At 35.2% G+C, this 20,450-nt stretch overlaps 1 protein-coding gene across 1 annotated transcript in view; it reads left to right on the forward strand.

Moving 5' to 3' along the window:
* Positions 1–8,305: 8,305 nt before the first annotated feature.
* The window catches only part of LOC113434536 (piezo-type mechanosensitive ion channel component 2-like), a 64,539-nt gene continuing 52,394 nt past the window's right edge, over positions 8,306–20,450 (forward strand). The window contains exons 1-8 of the mRNA XM_087928753.1: positions 8,306–8,323; positions 8,918–9,032; positions 10,669–10,802; positions 11,832–12,095; positions 12,507–12,612; positions 13,934–14,115; positions 14,788–14,936; positions 16,852–17,025. Coding sequence (XP_087784879.1) covers positions 8,306–8,323; positions 8,918–9,032; positions 10,669–10,802; positions 11,832–12,095; positions 12,507–12,612; positions 13,934–14,115; positions 14,788–14,936; positions 16,852–17,025 — 1,142 coding nt within the window. The remainder of the gene's footprint in view (positions 8,324–8,917; positions 9,033–10,668; positions 10,803–11,831; positions 12,096–12,506; positions 12,613–13,933; positions 14,116–14,787; positions 14,937–16,851; positions 17,026–20,450) is intronic.

The raw sequence follows: 20,450 nt of genomic DNA on the forward strand, positions 1-20,450 counted from the left end.
CAGTGGGGCAGGGGGAGCAGCTGGAACTGGTTCCCAACCTGTGCATGCACAGAGCTGCCAAAAGGAAAGAACAATTACGAACTCAGGATCGACATAGGAGTAAGGCCACAGATGGACGACGAATGGCCCCCTCCCATAAGAATTAAAAGAAGAGCAAAAGGGGAGGGGACTTTTGCAGGAAACAATTCATTTGTTTGTTCGTTCCATCATTGTGAAGATCTAGAGACTGTCTGCATCCTAGAGATTCTGTGCTCAGCCCTTCCTTGTCAGCACTGAGTTTGGAAATATTTATTGGGCAGCTTTCCAAGATAGATAAGGTTTGAGCTCCTAATTATACCCTAGAAAGACTGTTTGCCAGGCTGTTGGCTGAATGGGAATGCAATAAATATCCCCCTTTCCCCAATCCAGCCACCAGAGCAATTTGCAATAATGGCCACAGCTTTGGGGATATGCACCCAGTAACAAATACAAGTATTGAAAAGGAAGGAAGGGAAAATATGTGCTCACATTTTTATTTTCCTTGTGTGTGGCATGAAAATAGAGGGGACTTTTGTTATATGGTGGAAGTTTAGATGGGGCAGGAGATTAATTCTAAGATGTTCTTTGCACTTGTCTCTTGGAAGCTGAAGAATAAGAAATTAGCAAAATGGCAACAGAAATTAAGAGGATGCTTGTAAATTGTGCTGTGAATGTTTGGGAGCATAAAACATTGGTGGCATCCTCTTATTTCTCAAACTCATTATCATTTGGTACCCTCTAGTATGGTGAAGTCACATGCCAGTAGTGCAAATGCCATTTTATTAATGCTGCCTACTAAATTTGGTTTTTTCAAACCTTCAGCGGACTTGTTGATGGCAGCAAATAATTTGTTTTCTGTATCTCTCTGTTGCCATCCAATGGTTATCTAGATTTCTGTAGTGGTAGCCTTAATTATGGGAATTAAAGTTTAAAATATATTGGATAGCCTTAATTATGTGGATTAAAGTTTAACACACAACAATTTACTGACTGAAGAAGATTTATCTATAAGATGCAGGAGGATAGATGAATACAGAAATGACAACTTCAACTGTGATACAAGGTAACTGGCTGGTGCATGGTATCTCTTTTCTCAGTGAATAAACTGGACCTAAATCCTACTGCTAGGAGTAGAATTTATTTCCAGGCACGAGGATTTAAAATGCAATTGGATGGTGTTAGACACTCTCCAGATTTCTGAGCTCCAAGGATTAAGGAAAAGCTTGTATTGCTTTGCCTAAATCAGAACCTGATTTATTGCAAATGGAGCAAAAATAAAGAAGTTTCTCCTACTAGATTGTAAAAATCTTAGCTTTATAAAATACTAACATTCCATGTATCCTGTAGGTTTAGCAGGCTTGATGCTGGAAACATTATACATCTTTTGGCTCCTGACATTGGAATGTTTCTTTTTGGTCTGACTGTCATGCTGCTTTGCCGTAAGACAGTGAAACTCAACAACTGGGAAAGTGAGCTTCCATCTGGAGACCATGATCAGTTCTCTTCGGATGAGGAAGAAGACATGAAAGAGACGGTAGAGATGCTGCAAATGTTTCATTTCTTAGTGTAACAGAAACAGATGAAGATTAGAAAAGGAAAGGGAGAGGGTCTTCCTTTATCCTTTATAATAGAAGCAGCCAGTGACTTAATTTACATGATATTCTGAACCTCAAATTAGCAGCCATTTTTTAGCCTTGCACCTTGTGCTATTTTAAACTGTGTTATTTATTTTTATTTCAATGTCTGTTTGTCAGACGTTGTCAAAATGTGTGGCCACAATTGTGCAGTCAAAGCCCTTCATTCTTCTTATATGCATCACATATATACACAAATATGTCATGCAAATCCATAGAATTGAGTTAGTTTCATAAAATATTTGTGCAAATATAACTGTCAAGTATAAATAACATGAATCAAAATCTTAATCTACCCAAGTGTAGTATGGTTGGTTAGTTTTTAGCTCAGACTTTTGCACTGAAGACTTTTGCATAGTAATTTATGGCTCAGTCAATTTTGCTTTATTTACTGAACCATGATGACAGAAATTGAGGCTTAACATACTTCAAAGTCTGAGAAATGGGATATAATCAGTTAATTGGAAATGGAAATAATTCATCAAATGAGTTATTTGGCTTGAACTTGAACTTTAAACTACCTAATAATCTGTGTGTAATCCTTATAATTAAGTAGCAATAATTGTGTACAAATGTTTGATTTGGACTCATTAGCCTTCTATGATACATATCTATTTAGAAATAAATCTGACTAAATTTGGAGGAGCTGAAGCAAAGTATAAACATAGCTACAGCCTAAAATACCTTTTAAAAAGATTGCATTAAAAACTAGAGAAATTTGCATCTCCTAGATAGATCTCAGTTAAACAAGTGTTGTACTCATTGAAGAGCACAGAAGAAATATCTATGCTAGATATGTCTAATTTCTCATATTCCTTCCAAAAGTAGATAGCCTTTCCACATTTATCAGATAAGAAAATAGTTTTTTGTTTTGTCTATTTTTAAAAAACAAGACAACACAGATATATTGAATATATTAGTATATCAACAGAGCCTTTTATTTATTTATTTTTATTATTATTTATTATTATTTTGTTGATTGGTTGATAGGGTATCAGTCTTTAAGAAGATGAAATAATCCATCAACATTCCCCCCAATTGGATTTGTTTAAGTTCTTTATTTGGAGAAACAACAATTCCTTACACAGAATTGTAACAGAATCTCTGGCCCTCCTGTTGTCTGATGGTATTGCTGTTTGTGTTGAGTACAGATTCTTGATCAATATATTGTATTCCATGTCTGCAGGAATCTGAAGCAGAAACTGAAGATACTGAGGACATAGACATTGGTTGTCTGTTTGAAAAGGATTGTTTAAGATGCTGCCATTCAGGTTTCCTTCTGAAATTCACTTTGTTCCTAACAGACTTGGAGATTCTGTGTGAAGACACACTTAGAACTGCTGGCAAAGTCTTCATTATGCTTCTGTTAGGCTCAACAGGTACAAGTTACTTCACATATTTGTGGGGCAGTGGGTTAGGTTAGGCACATAGTGCCCCCACAAGACGAAAGAAAAGGGAAGGTGATCTTTGGCATTTTTAAATCTGGATACAACAATAGGTTATTTGTATGACAAGATACTACAGATTATACCAAATGGAGAACAGGTATCTCCTGGTTTGTTTCAGTTAATAATGATCCCTCTTTCTCCACATGAAGAAGTCATAAATGGAAAGCTTGGCCCCATAGTAGTAGTAACTTGGAAGTGTTCACTGGACTAGCTTTTGCTTTTCATCTGTGTCTTCCTACATCCATCAATGCAGACTTCTCCATACTTATTATACATCCGAACTAGACTGTGTTGTTTCTCTGTGCCATGTAATATATGTGGGTATTTATTTATTTATTTATTTATTTATTTATTTTGTCATGTTTATGTAGCATATATTGGAGGTGGTGACACTTTGAGAGCCATATACAATGAAATTTCATTTTAATGTATGCCAATTAGTTTACGTTCAAAGTGACAATAAAGTTATTCTAAGTTTAAAGTTATTTTAAGTCTATAATGGATGTATATTCCAAGGTGCTTTTCTAAGGCAACTAGACTTTCCTGGTTTTTTTTTAAGGAAAAAAAGCATTTAGCTTCTCATCCAAGAAGTTTTTTCAGTTCTTCAGATATTTATTGGATGAGAAAAAAAAACAACAAATTCCAATTCCCTTTTGGAAAACATTTTGCAACAACCATGATCTGATTGAGAATCTCCATAGACAATGGATGTAAATGTGAGAAGTGTTTTTTTTTACACCATCGTAACTTTGGTCATTAAATGAGACTATTGGTACTGTATATGAGGATTACCTGTATTCCATTCCATTTTATTTTATTTTATTATTTTACTTATTACATCCCGAGAGCTTTTATTTCTATGGAGGCATTCTTAATTTTGTGATGGTTTTCCAATGGTATAAACTGGACTTTATAACCAAGTAAATCATATTTCCTTATCCCTAGGTATAATTCTACCTTCTGCATGCTCAGCAGTTTATTTCTTTACCTTCCTGGGTTTGTGCACCTGGTGGTCCTGGAATTGTCCAATCAGCCCAGTTCTCTTCAATAGTTTGTGTGTTTTTCTTGCAATATTTTCCGCGGGACACATCATTGTGCTTTACTTGTACCAACTGCCATACTTCCAAGACCTTATCTCTTCTGAAATCATTTATGTCAGGTAAAAACAAATCTCACAGATGAGAAAGCATGAAGATGAAACCACAATTGACTGTGCTTATTTTATTTAAATTTGATTATCTCAGTCATTTTGGTAGAAGGTAATAAAACCTTGTATTCACCATATCACTCACTTCAAGTCTTGATTGTAGTTTGCCACTGGAAAAAAATGATTTGAGTTGAAGAAGTACAGAGCACATAGCATACAAAATAATTCTGAAATTTTTATTTTGTTTATTTTATCATTATTTCTGTTTAGTTTTAGATTTAGGAAAAGGAAAATGAGAAGAAAAATAAAGCAGGGTGCTTTGAGATCATTATCCAAGGAAAAGCTACCAGTTCTCAGTGCTTCCTATGTACAGGTGCATCTAAATTATTTGCAGAATCATTCTAAGTACCATAATAGTTAAGATTATAGATTTGCTCATTCACATTTATGTATTCACAAATTATTATTTGAAATGGCTCTACTCAGAGGAAAATATTATACATATTTCACTGAATTATGAAGCAGAACAGATATTACCAACTTGCTTGCCCTCTTCAGATGTGTTCAACATTCTGAAGTTTTGTTGTACTCGACAGGAAATTTTGGAAAATAAAGTCCTCCAGATGCACCCAAAAGCAGAAGCCTGAAATAGACTGAAGCAGTAGAACTTGCAGATTCAGGGAAGTTTGCTTTTTAAAATTGTGCTTTATTTGAGGTTGATGTACAGTATGTATTCCTGATAGCGGGAATCTAATCTGAGCAATGATTAGCTCGGCAGGTGTAGTAATTACAATAGAAAGTTGTTTGGTTCTATAATTATAACAGAAAATATGGTAGAATGTTAAAGTTTGAAGATAGCTCTGAAAATAGTATTTGGCAACCATTATGGTAACACCAGCTTAGCCTGGCAAGGGAGGAGGAAGTGAGAAAGACACTCAAGATTGCTCTGTTTTTATTTTCTTGGGCATCACTTGGAAGAAGGGGAGGGAGAGACAACCTGTCAGGTTTTCAAGATTAAAGCTATTTTTTTCAAGCAGTCCAAATCAGGAAAAAAGTCTATCCAAACTATCCATTTTTTAATTACAAGATATAATAAGAGAAATCTAGCACTCTGACACTGTTTCCTTTACATTCCCTCTTTTTTTCAAAGCTAGGCAATTTTGAGTTTTTTCTGTCTCCCTCTTCCCTTCTCAGGCTAAACTCTTGTTTATGCAACACCTTTTCAATCACTTGTTCAAGGACATCTCTGTTCTTGTTCTACATATGCATGGGGCAAAGCCTAACATCTACATTGCTATAACCTATCAGGGAGAGAGTCAATGACTTGTGTTCTGTTTTTGTATCCCTGGGAAGAAAGATAGAACAATTTGAGCCAGATTAACAGTCTCTGAGAAAAAGACCATATAGAATGATGAGCAAAGAAGACACAGAAAAAATCCTTAATGCCATGTATCAACATGATACATGTGATCAACTGGTTAGGATTAAATTAGATGTTGAGGAATTGGTTCCCTTGGATCCACTCCTCCAACATGTATGAATCTGAGTTTTTTATTCTGTTTTATTTTAAATCTTTGCAAAAAATAAACTGGAGCATCAAAAAGAAAAAAAGGTAATATATTGCATAGTTCTGCAGAACATTTTGTGACTTTCTCTTTTTGCTAGAGATGACACTGTCCAGAACTGTAATACTTTAATCTGTGCATTAATCATATTACAAAGCCAATATGTTTTAACCATGTTGGAAGTCAATAAGCCATATAGATTGGCTTGTATGAAATGGTAGTAAAAATTCTGTGTTATGACTTACTGTTGCACTATAGGATTGACCTATTAAGAAAGCTGAATTGATACTGCTGTTATTATGTAATGATGATATATTAGTAGACTAATATTATATTAGTAGGCCCTATTATTTTTGATTTTTATAAAAAAAAATTCTCTGCAGATTTTCTTCTATTGTCTTTTTCTCTAGGATCTTGGGCATAATACCACTTATTAAGACAAACATTACTGCACCTTGGAAACTGCATATTCATCCTCACCTAAACTGGCCAGTAGCTTTGAATCCTTTTTTCCTTCTTGCCCTGTATTATTTGTTGGTCAGAATGTTGCAGCAGTGGGCATTGCCTGCTAAGGTATGGTGTATATTAAAATTAAGTATGAATAAGTGAGACCTTTGAGATTTCCTCTCAAGGATACAGAATGATTTAATTTGGCTTATATTCCTGATCTTATTATTAGTGGAACTTTTTCAACATTTCAGATTTTTCTGGCTTGATCTCAACACAGGATGAACTATCATGAGCTGTGACTCAAAAGTTAAGAATCCGAGTCTTACCAGACAGTTATTTTTCTGAAAATGATAAGACCAATACAATTGCCTGTTTCAACTCTCAAACACATTTGCACTAAGCAGCAAGATTGTTCATTAGAGACAATACAAATAGTCCTCACTTTTTAAGGATCCTGATTGGGACTGGCAGCTCCATTTCTAAGGAAAGGGGTCACTAAGTAAAACATCATATGACTGCTCCACTTAATGGTGCCAGCTTCAACAGACCTTGTTCCCATTGTTAAGCGAATCCCATGTGGTCATTAGATGAAGACCCGCCCCAATCCAAACCATTCTTCTTGCAAGGCAGAGACTGCCTCCACTTTAGTTTTCTCCCCCCACCCTCCAATTTGTCTTTTGGCCACTCACCTACACTGCTGCTGCTACTACCACCATTGCCAGCCACAGTACCCACTATCTCTGCAGGCCACTGTACCTGCTGCTATTGCTGATACAAAACAACACAACCCTTCCCACTTCCATGGCTGTCATGGTTGCCATCACTATTGCTTCTGCCTTCATTATCAGCCACTCCCACTGCACATTGCTACCCCTGCTGTTGGGCCGTGGGCAGCAGATGATGGAGATAATTGTGGATGGTAGCTAGTGGTAGTGAGGGTAGCACTGGTGGGTGCAGGGATCAGTGACAGACTAACAATCTGGCAGAAACAATACTCCAGTCAAGAAATCACCAAGGAGAAAACCACACCTATCAGGCAAGCTATTATCTATAAACAGATAGCAAGCCCCACACTCATTCATACTAGTTGGGAAAGGAGACATCTGCAAGCAAACAGCTCAGAGACCACTAAGGACTTTATATTTTAACCTTGAGCTAAAGATGTTCTCTTCTGTTGGGAAGATATTTCTTCTATTTTAGTCACAAGTTTTTTAAAAAATATTTGATACACACACATGCACATATGTACACTCATGCACATAGCTACTACAGTACAAGCATATTTAACTCAGTCTTCTGCTCAAAGGACACATGAGATAATGCAAGAAGTAAAACATAATCCCTATTAGCTACAGCAGTTATATTTAATAACCATGGATATGCTAAATAATTTATTATGACATTAGTCAGGTGAATAAACTGCATGTTCTATTAAGCAGAACGTAGATTTCATTTTTTCCCCATATTGTTTCTAGTGCCTCAGGGGAAACCTCCCCAACTCTGTTGCAGTCTTGTGTTAGTTCTGCTAGGAAGATACATGTATTAGATCTTGCCAGTAAATCAGATTACAATTACAATGCCTGCAATGATCCTAAATTCTATAATCAACCTTTAAAACTAGATGATCTATTCTAATTGTATGAGATCTCATTTAAAAAGCAAAGGAAGCACACAAGAAAGAGAAACTGGGTTATTTGGCTAATATCAAGTATCAGGCTTTTAGCTGAGAGAAAAATGGCAGAAATAAAGGGCTATGAGAAGATAGTCCTAGCTACTGAGAAGATTCTACATTATTTACTTTTATACCTTCTGTTCCTTAAAGAAATCACTTCACCTGCTATAAAATGATTATAGATCCAGGTTTAAACATATAGCTCAAGTTAGGTGTAAACTATGGACATAAAAATAGTATGTTTTATTGTTTTCATGATGGCTTTCCTCCATTTAAATTAATGCATCATATAGGGATCCAAAGAAGAAGTTATTCAATTTCAATCTGAAGACTATGTAGAAATTAAGATGCGTTCTACACTTCAGGTGAGCATGGATGCCAATGGCAAGGTAAAATGCTACCGGTATTAAAAATTCTGGAGTGATCATAATCCTTGTCAATGATATCACTTAACAATAACCCAGGGTGTTCAGGCAAATAATCCTTGGAGTGAGAGAGATAATTAGAGAAAAACACTCTATGGCCCTTTATTGCTGCCGTCTAAAAATAAATCTTCAGGTGTACATAAGAAAAAAATACAATATGAAGTGAAGACTGATAAAATGAAAAAAAATGGTCCAATGAATTTTGATTTGTTATTAGGTATTGGGAATAGTGTTTGCATGGATAGTTTGCTATTTGTTTCCAGTTATGTTCAAGTTGTACATATATCTTGTACTTTTCAATAACCCAAAATCTCTAGTTTATCTTCCCAAGATAGCCCATAGAAGTTCTTACTGTAGCATGCCTGTATCCTAGATTAGGCATAAGAGGCACAGTGCTAAGAGCCTATGAAACTTTTGGGACCTAACAAAAATGAAACTTAATAATAATAGTGCTTTTAGACAAAAGAAAAGGTGTAGCAGTGTTTTTACCTTGAGTATGATACCTCTGTAAACCCTCCCTCTTTGTATAAAATAAAAACACTTCCATTGTTTGTCTAGGTGGATTCTCTTTCAAGTGAAATTCCACAGGAATGCTTCTTTTTGCAAAATCAGAATCATAGCAGTTGCAGTATGGATGGCTGTATTAATCAAGGACACAGAATTTCTCTATCAGGTATACTGTACATAGCATATTGCATGTTCTATATTGAATGCCAGATCATTCTGTTTGCCCTAAAAAGATACCGTACAGAGAAATAGTTACTATACTGATGCATAGAGCATCTATACTAACAAGAGAGAAATATATCATTTTAACAGAATAGCAGAAGAACAAAGTTGGAAGATACCTTTGAGGTCTTCTAGTCCAACCTCCTGCTCAAGCAGGAGACACTATACCTTTCCAGACAAGTGGTTGTCCACTCTCTTTTTAAAAGCTTCCAGTGATGGAGCACTCACAACTCCTGGTTTATTGTTCTCACTGTCAGGGTGCTTTGGAAAATAGGTTGACCCACTCTTCTTTGTGTCAGTTCCTCAAGTGTTGGAATATTGCTATCATCTAAACCTTCTTTTCACTACTAGACTAGACGTACCCAATTCCTGCAACCATTCTTTTAAAATCTAACATTTAAATATTTAAAAGATTTTATTTTAATGAAATATTTGTTTAATATTAAAATAATTGAATATTTATTTTATAGTAAATAATTAAAAATAAACAATTAAACATTTTGTAATATTTATTTAATATTTAAATATTAAATATTTAAACATTTAATATGATAGATTTATTTTTTTTAAAATCTAACATTGTTGCATGAACTTCAGGATGCATGGAATGTTAAAGCAGAACCAAATGCAAAATGTAAAATGCAGAATGCATGGTCAGATTGTTTTTCTGACAGTTATTTCACTCAACTATCATTAGTTTTGCATAGAATTATTGCAAAAATATTTCCTGCCTGCTATTGTGTTCTGAATATCTTCATGAATGTTTTGAACAAATGCTAATGTATCACTGCCAATTAATTGTAATACTTCTTGCATTTGGTGAAATGAACTTGAATCCATAAATAACTGTGCTTAGGCGTTAGACCATGTCATATTCATGACACAAGGACCAGGATTAATCCCAGGCATGTCCAAATAAGTCTATAAGAAAATCTATCTAGCCTACAAGCTGCTTCTAATCATGGTCTTTAATCCTAAATTATATGGTATGATTCAACATAAGGCAACTTCTTATTTTCCTGAAAGTAAATTACATTAAATCTATTATTCTTGAAGGAGCCAGTAGCTCTTTGTTACTATCAGAAAATGTGGACGCTTACCACATATTTTTATTCATATTTATGCCCTGCAGGAGTGTTGGACTATAATTTCAATCAAACTCAGCATGTCATGTTTCATCAAACCACCTATAGTGATCAATATAGGTCATTTATAAGGGAGATTTATAAGGGAATGAGTAAGAGAGCCCTTGCGAGTCAGTTGGTTTTACCTTTCAAATACCTACTCCTAAGACCCCTTTTAAGTATTAGTTTCAATGTAACAATAGTTTGCTGGAAATAGAAGGCAGAATCGGAGAAATGAGTATGTATAAGAAAGTGCTCATATATAATTAATGCTTGTTTCTCATTTCCTTCCTCCCTCCCTCCCTCTTCCCCCCCCCCTTTTTTTTTTGAATTTTTCAAAGTGAGTTTCAAGGACACTGGGTTGTTTTCACCAAATAAAATAAATTGAAAACGGACTTCAAGAAACCTGGACATTACTTGTAATTTGTCATTTTTCCAAATTTATATATTTTGCAGAGCACACAATATATTCTGAAACCTCACAAGAAGTTAATGAAAAATGTAACATGGAAAAAAAATCTAGTGCATTCTTAGCATTGGCACAATTCATTGCAAATCAGAGCTATGTCATTGCATTGATTACTATGATGGTAAGAACTTCCTTTTGTGGTCTTTTTAAGAGCTGTTACCAGCATCAGCAACCAGGCATCCCTGCACTGCTGTTTTATAGAACCCATTGCCTTTCAAATGACCAGAAGCATTTCCAAGTTGGCTGTGTACTTTCTTAATAAATCAAATTTTCAAAGTCACCTGAACAGGAATTTGGGGAATTATTAATTTGCATATCTGAATGCATATCTACTTTGAACTTGATTTTGCTCACCCTGTTCACAATCTTATGATGTTATGCTTTCCACTTCTCCATTTAAAAGGCTCATGTCTTAAATCAAAATTATATCCATAATGATATTTATGTGATTATTCTGGAGTTATATTTAGGTATATTTTTGTATAAAGTTGTTAAGATTAAAATTATGGCTTCATTCATAAAATAGGGTTAATCTAACTATTGAATGCATCCACATTCAAGGTTTGCACAATATACTAAACATAAACTAACCAAATGCAGTAAGTTTGCACATGTTACACTACAAAAGGTGAACATCAGAGAAGTACATTCTAAAAGTGCATCTGGTAGATAGTCAATTAAGAGAGAATAATATTTGCATATAGCATGGACAGATGGGACAACCAATAGAGAGGTTATGAATTGTATAAAACTAGAAATATCACTAGAAGCCAAAATCACAAGGCTACGCCTGATTTACTTTAGCCAAGTCATGTGTGCAAATTCATTGGGGAACTGCTAGGATGGTTAGTGGGTCAAAAAGAAGAAGCAATCAAAGAACTCGATGGCTTGATACTATCAAAACTGATACAAAGATAAACATTCAACAACTAAAAGAACTGTGCTTGATAAGGTAACATGGAGAACATTTGCCTATAAAGTTGCCAGAAATCAGACACGAATGTAGCAGAATGAAATGAATATAAGAAATGTGTCTTGTTATATGCTGGCTATATTTTTACTGTCCTATTATCCAATTGGTCTATGAAACTGCAATTTTATCAAAATCTGTCTGCTTTAAAATACATAATTGCTATGTATTCATCCATAGGTTTGGAGTATCACCTACAACAGCTGGCTAACTTTTGTTCTGCTAATCTGGTCCTGTATAATTTGGATGGTACATGACCGTCATCTCTATGCCTTGCGCAGTTTACCTTTTCTTGTCATCTATGGAAATGTACTGGTGATTCTTAATTTTATTGTGGGACTGAATCTTTCGCAAGAGGAATTATTTCCAGGAGTAGCAACTTCATTACTCATTGACTTAGATTTGAAACCTTATTCTCTTCCCTGTGTCCATCTGGGAGCCAAGGTAAGCATATACTTGCTAAAATGAACTGCTACTTCGGTCTAGTGGCATTAAGCTAGAAACTGGGAGACTGTGGTCCTGCCTTAAGCATGAAAACCAGTTAGGTGATCTTGGGCTAGTAACTTTCACTCAGCCCAACATATCTCACAGATTGTTGCTATGGGGAAAATAGGAGGTGGAAGAACTATTAGATATTTTTACTACCTTAAATTGTTTATAAAAAATAATACAATATAAACAAACAAGCAATAAATAAATACATTTCCAAAAGACACTCTTTATACCCTCCTGTCCTTGTGATCAGTAGAGGTTGCAGGGTGCTGAAGAGACAGTAAAATTGAAGGCATGCTTCCAGTGCTGGCTAGTTCTCATGTACATATTCCTCATTAAAATACCTATGTGGTTCTGTTGCAGATTTTATATCAGTTAACTTTCTGGTTATTGTTGAGGCAGTATGTGATGCAAATACAGAAGCAAAAAGAGGAGGAATTTCTTAAAGAAGTGATAGTACATCAAACTGGTAAGAACATTGGGTAAAATTACCCTGATCCTTTGCCCCTCTATTTAAAATGGATTTTAAAAGTTTTCATTCAGTCCAGGAATGGTGGCAGAGAAATTAAGTTAGGAAATAGTCCTAAGTTATACAAAGAAAGATTCTATCTGATGGTTAGGGGAAAAATCTACATTATTGTAGAAGCAGTTTGAGAGTACAACCTATTTAGGGGTTTTCTAAGATATGTTTAGGTTGAACCTGGGTAGCCATGAACCATGAATTCTTCAATTTGGATTTTTTTGTAACTCTGGAGAAGTATTTGTCAATTGAAAACTTGCTGGCTGTAGAATTTGCCAAAGTTGAGAAACACTACTAGGGCTTATAAACTATGTTTTTCTATTGGCTTTGGTCTTGCTTCACCATATCTCAAGGCAGATAGGTGTACTTCAGTCTCTACTACAACTTCACTGCAACTTCAGTATGTCAGGAGAGAAATACAGGCAACCCTATTAGTGAACTTAATCTTAATCTTTCTACTCTATTTCACAGCCTTCATTTAAAAAAAGATTGATTTCCCTGTTTAAAAATCAGTGAGTTGAGCACCAGATTCTGCTCCCCACACCTGCTCCCAATTTCTGGGTTCAAGAAATCCATTATTCTCACCACCATCTCATAGCATTGAAAGCATATATGTGTGCACGCCCATGGATGCATGCTAGATATTTTTTTTCTTTCTATTGACTGAGGTCAAAATTATTTGTATTATTTTGGAAGCCAGGGACACTCAGTGGCTATATTTCAGTCTCATTTTTTGTACTCTTCTATTGGTGAATGAAAGGGAAAACAATTTGACTCATGTGGTTTGGAACCACTAGGCATGGGGATGGTTGACGCTGTATTAAAATTGGTTGGAAAGGGAGTGAAAACTCTACAGTCTGAAAATGAATAAGTCTATTAGAATGAACAACAAGAATATGCATTGTTGGGGATGAGACAGATGCTATATGCATTATGCTTTGTATAAATAGAAAATAAAGCATAGGCATTAGATGTAAAATATTTCATTCTTAAGAAAAAAGAGGGGGCATATATGCATATATAGGTAGCATTTCAGTGGAGGTGGAAGAAAAATGGGTATTCTGTGCTTATTCCAAGCTCAGTCTTATTTAGAGCTGTTCAGTAGGAAATCCCATGGAATCCAATGAGACTTGTGGCTAAATAAGCATACTCTGGATTATAATATTATACCATAAATAGTTAGTCAAATGCAATGACATTTATCCTAAAAAGTATTCTGGTCCATTAACTATTAACGATGCTCCTGATTGAATGTACATTCCTGTTGCAGAAATGGGCACATCGCAAAATCCGATTATAGAAATACTCAGTTCTATATTTAAGAGGATCCTAGTAAAATACTGGATATACTTCTGTTCCATCATGTTCTTTATTGTCAGCTTCAAAGGCAAAGTGGTCCTGTATAAAATTCCTTACGTTATATTTTTTCTGTTCTGTGTGGCTTTATATCAGGTAAGCAGATCTGGAATTTGAGACTTCTGTTTGATTCCTAACATCTGAAGGGGGAAAAAAAGGACTGCCAAATCAAATCCATTAGTTTGCAGTTCTTTTGATGCTTTATCTTTGAAATTTTAATCTTTTTCTATTTCTACATTAATTTGCAATTTGTGTGGAAGTTTGCAGAAAAGTACATTTCCATGTATTTGTATATTTTTCCCAAACTATCTATAATCTTATATCACATTCCAGATGCTATTCTATTTGCAAAAGTGACTTAGAAGTACTTTAAAATTAGTTCATTCCTTGGCTTCAGAAATGCATGCCTGTGATAGATTCATATTAAATTACAATAAAAATAATCCACTTATTCTATAGTCTAGCCATGTTATTTTAATTCACATGGGAGAAACTGTCTATGCCTCATAAAGTAGCTATGATTACTGAGAGTTTTCTTTTTTAAAATTTCTGAGGATTGCACAAGAAGTTGAAATTTCTCAGGAAAGAAAATAATTGCAGATCCACTACATTTGTCTATAGATGCATTTTGATATCAATATAAAGACAAATGGACTTTGAAAACTCTGTAGCTCAGCTTGATTTGTTGTGACTCTGCTATAAGCCTTCCAGTAGGTTATTTGATTATATTCAATACTAGGGCTACAAAATTAAATTTGTTGGTTCTAGATTCATTATGAAGGATGGCGACGAATCCTGAAGGGATTTTGGCTGATAAGTGTCTCCTATTCAATGATAATCCTCATTGCTTTATATACTTACCAGTTTGAGATGGTTTCTGATTTTTTCCTAAAATCTTTGGAAATATCAGAGGAAAGGTAAGAACTTTAATTTAAGATTCTATATTGCTATGTATCTTGAAATTTTTTCCCCCAAATTCTCTTGTGTTAAGAAACAAATAAAGAATGTGTTAAAATATAAATGCCAGTACTAGATGAAGTCAACTACATCTTTCAAATCTTCTCCAAATCTAATTCAACTATGGGCATGTCATGGCACACACATATAGTTAAGTGATCATTCAAATGGCCCTGAATGAGGGTGACTTACAATGAGTCCTCAAAGTTCCAGTAATTGAAATGTACTTGCATCACATGATTGTGATACAGGTGTTTAGTAACTAGCCTGCAATTACAGTGTTGCAACACCTCACCATTTGGGACCTACACAACCAAAGGCAATGGCCATCATGATTAAAATGGCATTGGATTTGCTTAAGTGTAGGAACTGGAAGTGCTGAAATTTGAAATTCCAGTCCCAATTGCCATCCTGTAGTAATATAGAAGTGGGTTTTTTTTGTCAATTTCTCAGTCTGATAGGTAGCTCTGGTATGCCTTGTGGGAATTAGATTTAAGGTGTAATAAATTATTGGGAAAAGGCCATATAAATGATGGAAATGAGGCAATGCAGATATATTTATTATTAGATTGTTTTTTTTAATCCCACTTTTATTACTTTACTCATGCTAGTGAACATATATAACACTCCTTTCTCCTCCTATTTTCTCCATAACAATAACCCTATGAGGCGAGGTGAGGTGAGGTGAGGTAGAAAAAGAATAACTGACCAAAAATCACTTAACTGGCTTTCATGCCTAAGGCAGAACTAGAACTTGTGGTTAACCACCACACGAAACTGGGTTTCATATGTATATGTGCATATATGGTGGGTCCTGTTAGGTTATACAAAGTGTCAGGTAAGAATTGCTTACTGAGATTAATAATACGGCAATGGGAAATTTTAGCTACATTCTGTTGCTTTTTAAATCAATAAGGTTGAAAAATGCCTCTAGTATTCCTTGGAATTTCTAAATGGAGGCTGATCACTGATTATCTTCTTTGCCCAGAGAAGGGTATCTAAAGGAATTTAACAGATAACAGATCATCAGAGTTGGAAAGGACCTTGTAAGTCATCTAGTCCAACCCCCCACCCAAGCAGGAGACCCTACACCATTTCTGACAGATGGCAGTTCAGTCTCTTCTTGAAAGTCTCAAGTGATGGCGCTCCCACAACTTCCGAGGGCAAGCTGTTCCATTGGTTGATTGTTCTCACTGTCAGAAAGTTTCTCCTTATTTCCAGGTTAAATCTCTCCTTGTTCAGTTTCCATCCATTATTCCTTGGCCTACAGGCACATTAGAAAATAGCTTGACCCCTTCCTTCCTGTGGCAGCCCCTTACTTTCTGTAAGAGGAAACAACTGGCTAAGCTAATCTTGATGCCTTTTCATAATAGGGTTAAATAGTTAGACAAGTTACTTGGCCTAGTAATTAGGTTCAATCAACACATTATCCAATGAGATGACATTTCTTCTTCTTTAGGAAAAAGTGTTCTTTGGAGAGCTGTATCAGATTATTACATATAAGTCCTGTCAAAGTTTTTTCCAACAAAGACCTATGAGCTACACATTTAGAATATTATTTACAGAAATAACTTTCAACATTCACCCTATTTACCTCTTAAGTACAGAGCTGTTGACAGGAATATAATGAGCTAGTTTGAGGCCTGATGGGTAGTCAAGGTGGCCACAGGTGTGCAGGTTCACACTCATATTGTCCTGAAATATGTTTACCTGATAAAGGTTAGAGAATGCCCCTTTTCTCCAAATAACTGGCTAGGTTCATTATTCTTTTAAATTAATAATTATACATATGTTTAATACCTGTAATGTGAAATAATTCTTTTCTTCCTTTTCATCAGCTGACTTTGCATATATTTTTGTCTTTTCATTTGGCAGATTAAAAGATGTGGGCCTTGAGTGGTTCAACACAAAGGAACTTTTTACAAAGATTATATTACTCTGTGCCTTTCTTCTGGTTTGTATTGTTCAACTGCATTATTTCCATAAAGATTTCCTGAATATCACAGATCTGACCAATATTTCTGTGAATCCATCTTCTTCATCTGCCAGGTATTATATGCAGACTACTGTATTTAATCTGCACTCTATAATAGAAAAGATATCGATGGATGGGTGTTTGAGTGTGAGAGACAGAGACAGAAAAGAAAAAGAAATGGAGAAAGGAAGAGAGAAGGAAAAAGGAGAGAGCAAGACACACAGAGAGAAACTCCTCTTTAGAAATAAATATGCTTTAAGTATATGTATTCTTAGTAATGAATCTACAGTATGTATACACACATCTTCCCTTTTAATTGGCTTATTGGGTCATGGAGCTAATAACCCCTAGGAACTATTATTTTTTGCTCTACAGAGATGGCAAGGTAGATTATTTTTGCTTCATATCCAGTGGTGGTTTTCAAAGTGGTTTACCACCGGTTTGGTTGGTGTGGCTAGGTGGGTGTGCTTACGCGCGCACATGCCAAACGCACAGTTTGCGCATGCACAGAGGCTTTCCTACTCACCTTCTGCAATGTTGCACGCTCCTTATGTCTTCAACAGCTGACACACAGCAATCTGCTGTGCTGCACAAAGCAGCTACACTTCAAAAGCAGGAAATAAAGATCATTATGGGAACCCAGGCAGGCGGTTGGGCCCAACAGCAGATCATCTGAGAGAACTAGTTTGGTCTCAGCTGACCTTCAGAGCTACTGGCTCAGCAGTAGCATCCCACTTCTGTTCATACCTCCTGTATTTTATATGGAAAGTTAATTGCTCAGGGATAGAATTTCTTGCAAATAAATAGCTCCAAAGCTAGCCCTCAGGACAAGTGCTAATTAGATAGCAATAACACTTAGACTTATATGCTGCTTTATAGTGTTCTACATCACTCTCTAAGTGGTTTACAGAGTCAGCATATCGCCCTCGACAGTCAGGTCCTCATTTTACCAACCTCAGAAGGATAGAAGGCTGAGTCAATCTTGAGCCTAATGAGGATCAAACTCCTGGCAGTGAGCTGAATTAGCCTGCAATACTGCATTCTAACCACTGTGCCACCACGGCTCCTAGATCGCCTTAGGGTTTTGGTTTTTTTTAAATAAATTTTTATTATTTTCCACCAGTACAAATCTTATACTTTTTCAACAACGTTGACATCCACATATAATATTGTCTTATACTTTAACATCTATTCATACCTATCTTAGTATATATTATCTTTGTTTATCATTAATCATCGATACATATATTATAGTTATTATTATACATCCTTAATATTGTCTTATTCTTTTAACATCTATTCATACCTATCTTATTATATATTATCTTTGCTTACCATTAATCATCGATACATATATTATAGTTATTGTTATACATCCTTAATATTGTCTTATTCTTTTAACATCTATTCATACCTATCTTTAATACATATATTACACTTATTATTATACATCTTTAATCTTTCTGTCTATCCTATTATATCTTGTATATCACTTTCTTGAGAATTCTTATTTAGTCATCTTTTCTAATTCTTATCCTCTTTTTCTATCCACATGTACTATCTATGCCAAATCAAGTAGTATTCTGATTCTTCTTTCTCTCTCATTTTAAGTGTGAGCATGTCCATCTCAGCACAGTCTGCTATTTTTCGTATGATTAATTCTTCAGTTGGAATCCTGTGCTCTTTCCACATTTGCGTGTAAGCTATTCTGGCCGCTGTCAATATGTGTAAAATTAAATATTTAATCTTTTTTTAATATTGTTTTTGTATAATCCCAAGTAAATAGATTTCCAGTTTGAATTCAATTTGGCATCCAATAATTTCTTGTGTCCACTTCCTAATTTTATTCCAATAGGTCCTGGCCTGAGGACATAGTCACAACATTTGATAGTAGGTACCATCAACTCGTTGGCATTTCCAACATTTTGGATTGGCATTTGGATATATCTTGGCTAGTCTTGTCGGGGTTAAGTGCCACCGATAGAATATTTTATATAAATTTTCCTTGTATGTTGCGGCCATTGTTAATTTATAATTTGTACTCCATAGTTTTTCCCACTCATCTAAGTTTATATTGTAACCGAAATTCCGCGCCCATACTATCATCGTATTTTTTACTTTTTCTTCTTCCATTCTAAAATCTAGCAGGTATTTATAAGCTTTAGATATAAAATTTTGCTCTGGTCCAATTAATATCTTATTCAATTGATTCTGTCCCATATCAAACTCAAATTCTTCTGAATCTGTTTTGTATCTATTTTGAATTTGGAGATATGGCCACCAATCAATTGTAATTCCTTGTTCTTTTAATTCTTGATTTGATTTTAATCTTCCTTGGGTATCTAATAGATCCTTGTATTTTATCATTTTGCCTAAATCTAGTGTGTTAGGATGTATCATGGCTTCCATGGCTGACAGCCAGTGCGGTATTCTTGTGCAGTGTTTCTTTCTGATTTTTCTCCATGTTTGTAGTAAGGAATCTCTTATTTGATGTCTATTAAAATAAGCTTATATTTTACCCCTTTTCTCCCATAAATATATGTGCCAACCTTCATGGAGGCAGATCTCCTTAGTTTTTTAAAGAGATGTCACTGGGTTGTTAAAATGGCACTGATATGAGTTGGCCCAAAATTTGAGATCCAACATAGTGGTTAAAGTGTTAAATTTGGAATGGGGAAAACCCAGCTTCTACTCCATCCCCATGGACATTCAGGTCATAACTATTCATTTTATCTCAAGCCAACCTAACTCATAGGTGGTGGTTGTTATTGGAAAATAAGTACATGTCAAATAAAAATACTAAATATTCTCATCTATTCCTTCCTCTTTTTGATATTTGGTTATTTATCTGGCTTCAACATACTTGGTTATTTTTTTGGCTTCAACATACTCTCCCACCTTGTTTTTATTCTCCAATCCTATTTAAGGTTTTGCTTAAATGTGTAATTGCTTGAAACTGAAACGTGTTGGGACTATGCATGCTGTCTCCAACCTCAGTGTCTTCTGGTATCATTCATTCTCTGGAGTATAAAGTTCTACTCACATTCAGCAAAAAGTTATCACAATTTTCTGTCTCATCATAAATCTGGCTCTCTTAGAGTCCATGACGACAAGTAGCACTTGCAAGGCAACTATCTTAACTTTTATTATTCTTCATTTCTAATTGGTTGTCAGAACTCCTGTGTGAAGTAATTGGTTTTTATTAAATCAGCTTTTCTCCAGCTTGCTTCTTTCTCTGGGCCTGTTGTGCTACATTTCCTACTATTTTCAGAATGTTGAGTTTTTAGCCAAATTATTTGTTGATCTACCTGGGAAGTTAAGAGTCAAGTTGGATCTCCTTCAAACCTAGCTGGTCCACAGGATTTATATGGACCTATGCCTGCAATTTTCTTGGTATGATAATGAAATGGTTTACCAGAGTCTTCTAGATTTTTTTTAACTGGCAATCTGGCTCACAGACTTGGAAGGTCTCCCATTTTGAGTGTTTCAATCCACAAAT

Source organism: Pseudonaja textilis, chromosome 3 (assembly GCF_049901715.1).
Source record: "Pseudonaja textilis isolate UNSWEBS1 chromosome 3, rPseTex1.2, whole genome shotgun sequence".
NCBI lineage: Eukaryota > Metazoa > Chordata > Lepidosauria > Squamata > Elapidae > Pseudonaja > Pseudonaja textilis.